This window comes from Dermacentor silvarum, chromosome 6, assembly GCF_013339745.2.
Source record: "Dermacentor silvarum isolate Dsil-2018 chromosome 6, BIME_Dsil_1.4, whole genome shotgun sequence".
Classification (NCBI taxonomy): Eukaryota; Metazoa; Arthropoda; class Arachnida; order Ixodida; family Ixodidae; genus Dermacentor; species Dermacentor silvarum.
In genome coordinates this window covers 154,655,378-154,668,283 of record NC_051159.1, presented here as the reverse complement: position 1 = coordinate 154,668,283, position 12,906 = coordinate 154,655,378, and the positions used below count along the sequence as shown (strand labels likewise).

The window sequence follows — 12,906 nt, the reverse complement described above, 5'->3', positions numbered from 1 at the left end:
CTTCAAGGCGCAACAATATTTCTGGCCAAGTTAAAAGCGCAGTTTCGGATAGCGTAGATATCGAGGAGCGTCCGAGCTAAATATGATGTTCGAAGTACGAGTTTGTGCGTCGCGAAAGTCATGCGATAGAAGACTTTTTTTGATACGCAAACGGCAAAACAAAGGAACGCCACCATCACCGCTCGCCGGAACTGACGTATGAAAGGAACGTCTGTCTCCTCGGCATGACCTCCGAAATTAGGCACCACGCGTGGCTGACCGCAGTGCCCTGAAAGATTTCCGAGGCGACGTGCTGGGACTTTCGTCATATCCGCTCACCAGAAGTTGAACGTGTCATCTGCTTAGGTACTATTGAAAAGCAGCTAATAACAAAATTAGACAATTACCAGCCCTGCCGCTTTGCCAATTAAGTAGTACATTACCTTTCAGTAGCATACACTTGTCAGTTATTGCCTATTTGCCCTAAGTGAAATTTCATTGCAGTTGGCGTTTAGCGACACTTCTTGCTCATTTCCTGTCGGTGTGGTATACTTAAGTCCTTGTGAGAGATGTGTGCAGTAATGTTGCCCAGTACTTAATGCGTCGTTTCATTTCTACAGGGAAGTTATGGACAGCACCAGAGCTTCTGCGATCCCCGGAAGCCCCCGTTAACGGGACGCAGAAAGGGGACATTTACTCATTTGCAATCATTTCGCATGAGATCGCCGTTCGCCAGGGAGTTTTCTACTTGGGAAATATCGACATGAGCCCGAAAGGTGAGATTAGCAAACATGAGCAAAAGGTTATGCTGCGAGTGTGTAAACTACATTAGCTGCTTAATGAGTGAATTTGAGAAAGTTTTCACGTTCACCCTTATGTCACCCTTTCTTCGCGTCTATTGTTTTGTCATAAAATGACAGGTCGCTAAATGTGCCAGCTTGCGTGTGGTGCTCAAAATAATTGCTCGGCTCTATAATAAGTAGTGATGGTCGAATATGTCGCCTCCAATATATACTGGCTCTTTTTTGTTACTTTTCTTGTAAATTGCAAAAAAAAAAAGAAAATATCAATGGTATCTTTGCCTTACAAGGGTGGCAGTTTGGGCTAGTTGGTATTGAACAGTGTATTACATAGTTGGTATTCTATTGTTTTACCGTGTGGAATATTTGTTTATCCTTAAAATGTGCTATTTCTATTTGATCATTGCTAAAGAAAGAAAAATGGTGCCAATACTTGTCTGCGTTTCTCGGCCTCGACATCCGTACTTTATTTAATCTTACCTAATTACGGAATAGGAATTGCGTAACGAAATTTAATTTCGTCAATTGTGACCGGCTTGGGAATTAAATTTGCCTGGTGGGTTGACGTACACGGGTGTTTTGTTTCAGAAAAGCTGTAACTCACATTATTGTTCTACAACCTTTTAAAAGTAAACTGCTGATTAAAAAAAATACACGATGGCACTTTGCAGTGTATTCAAGAAGCGCGTAAATTTAAAGTGGACGGATGCATCAACCGATCCGCAGTCGAGATAAACAAGAGACGTTTAGAGTGTTGGTGGAATAAAAGCAGGGAAGAGATTGATACGACCGGAACTTGTTACTGACATCGTTAGTGGCACAAGGTATATAGAGAAGTTATGAAGAAGAGAATAAAGATTAAGGGGATGTATACAAAATGCTAGAATAAAAAGCACATACAGCATACATAAGTAACTCAAGCAGGCTCGGTGACTGTTTGTCACTGCCCCATTTCAAAGGGTATGTAAGTAAATCATCGCCATCTTGTGTTGAATCAAGTTTGACGACTAAACATGCGTCAATTGTTTTCAGGCAGCGAATGTAAGCTATACTATGCATGCGGAAGCCAATGAGGAGGCAATTTTCTTCATTGCAGGCGCTTGTACTGTTGCAAGTGATTAATAGGTAAACAATCATTATAGCATTAAACACAGTTCTTCATTTACGGCTTGGAAATTAGCAATGTTTATGCAGTGAACCAATAGCCATCCTGAGCAGTATGCGAATAAATAATCGAAAAAATATTTTGTCGAAGTAAGGTAATCATCATTAATAAAATAAAAATTATAAAAATATTATTGCAATAATTTAGAATGAGTGAATCTGCTGACTCGCACTGGCACCTCTAGATCGCCTGCTGACTGAAAAAAGAACCAGACTTTCTTTGCACTGATAAGAGGCACTTAAACACATGAGCTAATAATCTGGCTCTTTGATGCTATATTTAGTTTATGGTAGCTGGCCCTGCGCCCTTTTCCACACCGTAGGCTTCCCTATTTCAAGCAACAGCGCCTGGCCGATGTTCCTTCTGCTCCTAAAGACAAACACGTACAGACTGTTAAACACACAACGTTGGGAAATCCAACTGCCTAGACGAAACGTGAGACGCGAACCCAGTCAAGTGCGTCTTTCGGTTATCCATTTATTTAGGGCGCGTTCAGCGAAGAAGACCCCTGTTACATACACAATAGTTGCATTGAACGAACGCGAGTGCAAGGGCTCAGAGCAACGGCCCTGTTTTGGGTCCCTGCGGATTCTGGGATGAACGTCCGAACTACATTCGCCATGAATCTGCGGATTCATGGCGAATGAACGTCCGAACTACAAAACTACAGTAGGGGTGGGCTTACGAAGCCGGGACACAATCCTTTATTGCCAGGGTTGCAACCAGATCCCCTATATAGATCTACGATGGCCATGCTTAGCCGGCAGACCCGGCAACGCAATCGTGACAAGGCGAGACGATTGGTGCACAAACTGCGACCGCTTTTCTTCCTGCCGACTATTCGGGAGCTTTGCGACAATCGCTGTAAGCTATGATGCCCTGATATCGAATGCTCGTTTGGCTGCGCATAGCGATCCTATCGCACGGCTTCCATTTAAAGATGACCAGTGCTACTTAACTGACGTGAAAACGGACCTCTTCTCTTAGCACCGTAGAATACATGTGCCGTCTTCTGGGTTATAACGAAAGGAAGGTTGCCACGAAACAGCTTTTCACCTTATCTATTGCTCATCCGTGTCTGTTCGCTTTTATAAAGTGTGTCAGCCGGGACTTATGTGCAAACCTTGCTGCCTGCATCGGTTTGGTGTTAATGAGCAACGCAAGTTAAGGGCTCATTCTTAACACCCATATCTGCCTGTGTATACTCTAATGACTATTTTATTCTCCTTACTACTGGTGCTTCAAAGAATGCAGATGAGAAGGATAGATATTTAAAAAATATGACTGTCTCCTCCAAAAGTGAATGATTTCACCACTAAACGTTTTTTGTGTCCCCTTCCTAGACAGGTAGTATGAAAGCTGCAGCATTTCTAGTACTCGGACAAATCTTGAAGTGGATCATGGATAATAACAACAGTGCACTGAAAACGAAGAAGAAGCAAGGCTAAGGCACATCACAAGCCATGTTTATGTGTTTTGTCTACGCCATCCTTCGTCTTCGTTTTCTGTGCGCTGTTGTATTTAGCTATGAACCAATACCAATTTTCCCAGTTTTCTAACCTCTTCAATCTAATTAGAATTATTCCACAACTTACCTTTAAGTGTGCCGATATCTCAATGGCATTTATCGCGGAGTTTCGCATGTGCAGTCGACTGGAAATTATTCAAACTAGACGTAAATTATGCGAATTTAAAGCAACCTGCAATCTGCTAGCTTCTTCATTGCCTAAAAATATCGAGCGACCGACCCAGAAAGGTGTTAGTTCAATCCATGGACCTCGGGAATCTGCAAAAATCTGCAGACTTCTTTTGTAGGTTCGCGTATTGTTGGGTACATGACAGTTTTCTTTGCTACGAACATTTATCCAGCTTGCGGATTTCCGCAGCACCAATTTGCATAGTGCATACGGCAGGCATTGCCAAATCCGGACTGAAAGCTTATAACTGTTCTTGAAAAGAAAATTTTACAATGATTGCATTCTACCGGTGCTAACATATGGGGCAGAAACTTGGAGGTTAACAAAGAAGCTCGAGAACAAGTTAAGGACCGCACAAAGAGCGCTGGAACGAAAAATGTTAAGCCTAACGTTAAGAGACAGGAAGTGAGCGGTGTGGACCAGAGAGCAAACGGGGATAGCCGATATTCTAATTGACATTAATAGAAAAAAATGGAGCTGCATGGGCAGGCCATGTAATGCGTAGGATGGATAACCGGTGGACCATTAGAGTTACAGAATGGATACCAAGAGAAGGGAAGCGCAGTCGAGGACGGCAGAAAACTAGGTGGGGTGATGAAGTTAGAAAATTTGCAGGCGCAAGCTGGAATCAGATAGCCCAAGACAAGGGTAATTGGAGATCGCTGGGAGAGGCCTTCGTCTTGCAGTGGACATAAATATAGGCTGATGATGATGAGGATGAGGATAATGATGAATTTGCTTAGTTACGCTTGTCACGAATGTTTTTTGAAGCTCATCCATGCAAGCTAGGCCTCTGGGTATTTCTGTAGATTTACTTTTGCCTCCCCAGCGCAGACAGTAACACGGATGGAAATATTTGTGATGAGTTAAGCTTCGAGCACACTTGTCTAGAAAGCGGGAGCTGTTTCCTCAGAAGAGGGTTTGCGCTGTCTCTAGTAGATCACCGGTCTGAGCTAACTTGCTTTGCGCATACATTGCCTAACGTGCTGCTTGCCGCTACTCGTGCTTCTCGCTATGCTTTCACTTCTTTTACTGCTCACCTTTATCAACAGTATCCTCCTTCACACCCGGTAGACACCAGCAGTTAAGCAGGAGTAGAACAAAGACCTGCCCTATAGCTTCGCACGGCCTATCGCGTGCCACAGCGGCTGCCTTCGCACCACGGAGGCAACGCGACTGGGGGTGGTGTCAGTCAAACTGCCACTATGCATCTTTTATCTTGACATCCCCTGCATTTATTTACAGTAGTGTGCTTATGTAGTAAATAAACTTCTGATGTCTATGTCATATGTGGGGACCTTGGCACAACTTGCTGAAAATTCCCTCCACTCATCGACCTACATTAGACGGCGCAAACGCATGCTACCGCACACTCCTCTCCGCGATCGACAAGTCTTTACGTTCATAAGGCTTCAGATGGTACAGCAGCGCCTGTGTTTAAGAGTCAAAATTACGTGATTGTTTATTGCGCCAATAATATAGTAGTGTGATGGCACATGATATCTATCACGTTTGGTCACGTCACTGGTCCTCCTCTTGCCTCTCCAATGTATTAAATTAGCCTTGTGCAGGTGCACTGTTTCGCTCGAGCTTCTACCGAGGAAAGCATGCTTTGTGGGCAGTACTTCACGCGCAAAAATTGATAGTTGTTTTTATCAGAAAATCTAGTCGTGTTTTAGTAATTGAAAAATGCTAAATCAAAGAAGTTCATATTGTTCCTAGGAATTAGAGCCAACTGCATATATGTCTATAAATTATCTGCTGCAAAAAAGAGCGCATATGTATACATTGTTCCAATAGCATACGTGCGCGAGCTACGCCATTATGAGGCCAAAACGTGTTAGAAGAAGCAAGAAGTGCATATATATATATATATATATATATATATATATATATATATATATATATATATACATACATACATACATTAGTAGTCTGCCATAAGTACACATCCAGTACAATATGTTTTGTCTCTCAATTGCCCTCATCTAACTTGCAAAAAAACTATTTCTCTCCCCCCAGAGATCGTGGAACAAGTTATATCTGAATCGAAGCCACTTTTCCGACCTGTGTTCGACGAAGTCGATTGCCCAGACGAAGTTCGACAACTTATCACAAAGTGCTGGGCTGGAGACCCAAATGAGAGACCCGACTTTCAGGCTTTGAAACCGCTTATTAGAAAGCTGAACAAGTAAGTAGAAGCAACCGAGAGAGTTATATTGCGTTTTTGTACTGCCAGTGCATGCACCCTCAGCTCCCTGTGCGGACATTCAGCCCTCAAGCATCTTTTTGCTAACGTAATTGTAAACTTTTTTACGAAAGCAGTAATATTATGAAGCAACAAAAATATGTATTCGAATGCGAGCAACTCATAAGTCAAACACATCACCATCAACAACCTATTTTTATGTCCACTGCAGGACGAAGGCCTATGCCAAAGATCTCTAATAATCCCTGTTCTTGCGCTAGCTGATTCCAACTTGCGCCTGCAAGTTTCCTAATTTCATCACCCCACCTGATTTTCTGCCGTCCTCAACTGCACTTCCCTTCCCTTGGCACTCATTCTGTAACTCAAGTTGTCCACCGGTAGTTATCTACGCTATACGCATTAGGATACACTCTAAAAAAAAAGGGAGTGAGAATGGAGCAACGGGCTCTGTTCCTCCTTCAAGCCAGCGAGTTCCTCCTTCGAGCAAGGTTCACGCGCTGCGCCCTCTTGCGGCAATCGTAAATGGAGGAACTTTCCTCCCTTAGCGCGAGCACCCCGGGACCTGAAAATGAGTTGCGCCGTGATCCCGTGTAGCGCATTGCGATTTCATCGGCTGCGACCGATCGGTTCCATCTCTACGAGCACCATAGGCGATCACTTCACCCACTGATTGTGTTTGAGTGCCTTCAATGTGCTGCGTGGATACTTCATCGCGCAACGATGCGCATGCGATATCATGAACGTCGGTGGAGGAAGGTTGATCGCAAAACAGGCAAGTTATTTTATTCTCGATCATTGGTATGCGCATACGAATTGCTCTCAGCAATAGGCTATATACATTTTAGACGCAGTCCTGTTAGACAGTATTTACTGCACCGAGATGCAAGCAAGACCTTAAAATGTATTGGTAATCTAGATCTTCTTGCTCATGTAGGGGATAATGCTTAAGGATATTTCTTTTCTTTATTCTCGCGGTACATGCGGCTGTCGTGCGATTATTATTAGTGCGAAAGTGCCTATTAAGTTGCGTTAACAAAAAACAAATATGTGGAAACGCGTACGTGTAATGAAAGCTGTGCAGAAAGTGACCGATAGTATCCCGAAATCGATCGCCACTGAAATTTATAGCCGCAGTGGCTATGGTGCTTTATTTCCTTATGGTCGCGGCTTCGACTCCGGTTCCTGTGGCCGATTGCGGTGGGGGCGGAATTTGAAAGCAACTGTAGTCTCTTGTCAAGTTTATATGCAAATTGTAACATATTATTCTACAGCTATTTAACTATATGTTGTTTACGTGGTTCAAAACAAAGGCCAAGTGATCTGATTTGTTTTTTATGCACCATGCTACATCATATTCGGTTTGAAAAAAACTTTGTCCACTTTTTTCAGTGTCATGCGTTACTGCATTTGAGAATGACATTTTCACAATTCAATTTTTTATTCCTTTTAGAATACATGGCTAACTGGAACAAGCACTGGACCTTTATATGTACATCATCGAAGTGGAAGTTCAGCACATCAAAAGACGCGACTTAATTGCTTCTATAGCCTGCATGGCTTCTGAAAATGAATACAGACGCCAGAGCCAACCATAAATGACACAATTGCCGATTTTGTTGTGTTTGCTGCTTTGTTGTGATGTCTTGCAATAATTAATTGTTTCATGAATTTCCATCAATGTTGTTGAATGCCACCAATCTTGACTGCTTAAAAATTACCGAGATTGCTGGCAAAGGTGTGTGATAATAAAGCAATCTTGCCATGCTGTAATAAAGTGTGCATTTATTTACTCTTGCCTCCGTCACTATCTTAATTTAAAATTGCTTTCAAACGAAAGCAAACTTAACGTGTTGTCAGCCAAACTGGCAAGCTTTACAGGTGAGATGTTGCATGTTCAGAGGTCACGAGCATTAGGTGTTATGCATCAAAAATGCTTTCGAATCGTTGTCCTGAATTAGTTTTTAGCTACTCCTTCATGAAATCCCTCTTTCCCACTAGTCCACATAATTATCAGCCTTACTTTGCCGTGCCAGTCCTTAAAAGCCTATACGTAGTTGTGTTATACATCTACTGCTTGTAATAAATTATCAACACACCCAAATTGCCATTTAAGAGTCTGTCACCTTTTACTAGCTAATAACATAATAAATCTGCACAATTCAAAAGTACTGCCATCCAATGATTTTTAAATAATCGCACTACAATGATTAAAAACGAAAGTAATGTAATTAACATATAACAAAAGTAAAAACAAATATACTATGATGAACAAAAGCACACTACCTGAGCAAGAAACTGTTTTAAGACTCTGTGGAAGAAATAAGCAGGTGTCTGCCACAGTTTCATTAAGGCATCACAATAGTCTGATCAAATACATTATGGTTCTTCCAGAAGCAAAAAAACAAAAAAGTACACTTCTACAACATTGTATGCAAAGCCAACTAGTAATACGTACAGTGGCACAGTTGATGTCTGCAAATCAATACATAGCAATTCTTTATTGTAACTTGCCTTACAAATAAAATCGACCGTGGTGACTATTATCCATCTGTAACACTCGAAGATGCAGGCAATATGGCACATAAATAGAAAGCATGCGGCACCAAAAGGGGCCATGACAAACCACAGCCTTCAACAATGCACCACATGCATTTCTATGCGTTCCACCTCGTCAACCCGTGTTCAATGTCACCAGCAGCCATAAGAAAAGATGGGTTTCGGCATGTGTGCATCAAAGCATTGTTGAGAAGTTATATCTTGACAAATAAGCAAAACAGGGGCGAAATAGCCATTTTTTCAATGTGCAGAAACGATGCGAAAGCCAGCCATTGAGCATCCTGAAGGGAAGGTGCCTGTGACATATAAATGCCAACAGAAGTATATGCCGTTAGGATCCGCTTTTAAGTGCCTTTTTGTGCCTACATGAAAGTGAACTTTGAAGAGTGCTGGTTTCTCAGTGGCTTTGGGATGCCTGAATGCCAAGTACACCATGCAATGAGGGTTGCCTTCAGGAATGTACTCTGCATATATTTGGGGAAGCAGCCGAAAGAGGCACCATTTTTGGCTTGCTGATCCCCTAAGGCTTTGCCACTACGAAATGTGTCCCTAATGGCAGGAGGTATGGCCTTTTTGTCATGAAAGCCATACTTGAAGGACAATTTTTTTCCAAGGTCCTGCTTGCGGATCACTCCGTCAGCAACTAAATCTTCCAAAACGTGGGGAAGAACACAGTCAATACCCCCTTCAAGTATGTCATGCATGGCATCAGGAGGTAATTGTTCAGTGACATCAAACTTTTCAAGGCCTTGCAATGGCGATACATTTGTAATGCCGTACAAGGGCCCATTTATAGCTGGGTCAAGTGTGAATGCTTTAAGGTGGCTCTTGTGTGCTGCACTTGTCCTCTCGATACAGTCATCCAAATTATGCAGCATCCGCAATTGTCTGTGCTGAGCTAAGCAGTAATGGCAGACTGTGCCGCTGCTAAAGCAGCACTGGAGACCTGCCAAGAGGTGCATTGAGAGGTTATCTCCAGAGAATGCCACAGTCACAACATTAAAGTGCAGACTGCCAGTGCCCCCTCCATTCTTTTATATTAAATTTAGGTCCTGCACGAGTGGCAGTAGCACTTAGGCCAGGCCATGCCGTAGCATGACACGGTACTCCATAACTAGAAGCAAGTGAATGGCACTGAGTTTTGACCGATGCCGAGGATGCAGATTCAAAATAGAAAAGTTAACTGGTAAAATTTTGTGCCGTCCAGCAGCACCACCTAGAGGGTTTACAAGCTCCAGCTCATCAGTGTACAAAAGCAGAAATACAGTGCTATGACTGGCATCCTGTGCAAGCTGACGGTACTGACTGAATGCATTGCCATCAGCAAAGTCATAGAGCACATCTTGCGATTTTGACACAGACTGTGAAATGCATTCTAGCAAGTCCTCGCATTTCAGGAAATTTGTTGACAGTTTAGAGATAGAAATATAACATGTAAAGTCTTTGTAACTGCCAGTCTGCAGTGGCATCTGAGTAGCTTCAGTGTAAATAAAGTGCTCCGAAATGTATTTTTTTTCTCATGTGAGTACTTGTCAAGTCGGAAAATATATTAACAATATCCGCAGCATTCAGTTGGCATGCCAGGTTTTCTATTGTGCACGGTGCCACATTTTTTCCTCTAGGAGCTTTGCAGTTTTTTTGAACATCCCTTCTATGACATCATGAATGAGGGCTTTCACAAGGGTGAAAATTTCATCTGTGGTACTCAACGGTAGCTGCAACTTTTCCATGATTCTGATGTAGAACATAGCTATCTGCTTCCCTGATTGTCGCAATGAAGTCAAAGTTCGAAGCAGTGTCATCACTGTTTGTATCTGATGAAGTTGAGGCATCAGTAACGATGCATTTTCTCCAGTTATTTCACCACAGCCAAAGTCAGGTGTATGCTCATCAGCGCTAATGCCAGCGGCCTTTGTGTGAAAGCGATACACGTGCTTCTTGTAGGCGAAGTAACGGCGAAATGATGCCACGCAATTCTCTATTCCACATAATACGCAGAAATACGGCTAACAACTGAGGACGTCTTCTGAAACGTTCCACTTCAGTGATATTTAGCTTCTCGCCTTCAGGCACTGAGGACGTGACGGCCGCATTTAAGCGGAAAGTAAAAACGCTTGTATAGTGCATTGGATGCACGTTTAAGAACCTCGAAAATACATTATAGAATTTCTTTCTATGCTAAACTATAATGTACGATATAGATTGTTCAATGGTTCTTTTTGTCTCAACATCTATACGCATGTATGCTGGGACAGTGCCTCCTTTATTTTTAGAAAAATAGAGGAGGCGCTGGCTGGGAGTGACATCGTCGACGCAGCACCGGCAACTAGGAGAGCGCTTTTCAACTGGGTCGTACCATTCGAAAGGTAAGTAATCGTGCTTGCTAACTACACTCGCATTGTGCGTGCTCCTCGTGTGTGCACAGAGTGCGTGAGCGTAGGAAATGGTACTCCCACGACAACAGTAATACCTGTGCTGATGCTTGCTGAGTGCCGGTTGGCAGAATTTAGTTATGCAAGTTTGTTGCCTCAATGCAACATTGAAAATCTTGATAAGCGTCTTCTTCCGATGAGAAATATTACGTTCGGAAATAATCATGATTATCATGTGCACCTGTGCTTTTCTGCTGAAGTTGCATAATAGCGACCCATGTGCTTCACCGATTCTTACTGCAATCCCGTTTCCTCGCTTATAAATGCTTCGACGTCGTAAATAATCTCTGCTTATGAGGTTTTCGGTTTACAAGCAGTTTATGAGAAAAAAATCACAGCTTGCTACTAGTACAGCTTACTTTTTAAGACAAGGCGTGTTGACATAACTTATACGCAACTAAACATGACGCGAAAGTTGCTTATGAAAGAAAAAAGAAATGAATTGTTATGTAAAGAAACATTTGTTTGTGATGTGCTGCTCCTGCATGTGTTGAAAATTTTACTGAGATGAAGGGGCCCTATTATCATGTGCACTGTTGCCACCCTGCACTAGCGCAAACATTGTTTTCGTGACTATTTTTAGGTGCTCCTCGCATGTATTCACCATGTGACAGCTTTAATGGGCTACTGCTATAAGTCAACACATAACAGAGGGGACTCCTTGGCTATGGCCGCCATGGTGCAACGTGTAATCTGGATGGTCGAGTCAGGTATATATGAAGTGTATGTGTTCCAAATAGTAGGATCTCAGTATCATTCGTTGATAAGTTAGTCGACATATTACTCAACACAGCTTACTAAATTGACTAAATATTTATGCAACTTGCTGCTTATTTGTGTTCATAGCTGTTTTGCACACATTATCACGTTCTATAAGAAAACTAGACCCAACATGTTGTGATGAGTATTTTTTTTTCAACAATCGCTTGGCTGCTATTAACATTTCATTTTTGCTAAGTACACAGTGTTTTCATTACTTTTTATTTTGGTTTCATTGTTTTGAAACTGTTTTTCATGCTGTAGCTTTTATTTCCGATTTTCATCTCTTTATGCTACACGCTCGTGCAGTATCTAAGTGTAGTGGGCCAAATTTGTCACAGGTCTAAGCGCACGGCGTGCTTAGCATTGTTTAACATATTTACAATTATTTGTCTTGTTCCCAGAATAAATACCACTGGCAAATGCACATTTGACGAGCTTGGAACTTCTTGAAATGATACATGAAAGCCAGTATTCACTGTGCTGCAGCAACTACACCAGTGAGGTGTTTTCTAGTAAGCTTGCTATTTTATTTTATATTCATGGCAAGCTATTCCGATGCATGCAAGTAGGCATTGTAGCAGTTGCGAGTCTGTCTAGTTACATTGTTTTTCACTTTACGTCAATACAGCATAGACCACAGAGTTAGCTGGTAGATAGTTCAGCGTATTGATACTGTCTCATTAAAGAAACACACTACTTCGCACATAGTGCTTAAATGTCTGCTTGCTCTTATGGCATTTGCTGGTTATTGCCCCCCCCCCCAATGTTGCTCATCAAATGCATTTGATTTCAACATGACCACACAGAACATTCTGATTGACACTAGTGCAATTTTAATAGTGATAATCAACCAGCCAAGGCTTAATTCTACAGCTTTCAAGAATTATTTCTAATACTTTGGGTTCCTTTCCATGTGTTCTGTTTCATCCTTTGTTTCATCAGCACAGTGGGCAGTCCTTTAAAATTATTCATTCTACTTGGCGCTGTTCAGGTAGAAAATGTTAACCAGCAAGTCCAAATTATAATGCTATCAGTAAGACTTCTATTACTGGGTGGATGAATTCAAAGTGCTATATGTAATTGTAAAAGTATTTTTGACAAAAATACCGGTGTCTAGAACAAGCACCATATGCACTGCAACTCTTATAGTGTTAAGTTGGGTAGGCAAGTACCTATGCTAAGTATACTTGTGCATATACTTTCTACATATTAGCTAGTGTTTTAGCTACATGAAAGAGCGTATGTTGTGACTGCTGAAGTCAAATTTATGATTGATGTGCCTGCCTGTTTTTGTTGTGCACTTACT

General features: G+C 42.0%; 1 protein-coding gene across 1 annotated transcript in view; it reads left to right on the top strand.

The window, feature by feature from the left end:
• Window positions 1-12,906, top strand: part of LOC119456277 (atrial natriuretic peptide receptor 1) — a 292,422-nt gene that overhangs the window by 237,574 nt on the left and 41,942 nt on the right. The window contains exons 13-14 of the mRNA XM_037717955.2: window positions 600-755; window positions 5,664-5,832. Of these exons, the coding sequence (XP_037573883.1) occupies window positions 600-755; window positions 5,664-5,832 (325 nt within the window). The remainder of the gene's footprint in view (window positions 1-599; window positions 756-5,663; window positions 5,833-12,906) is intronic.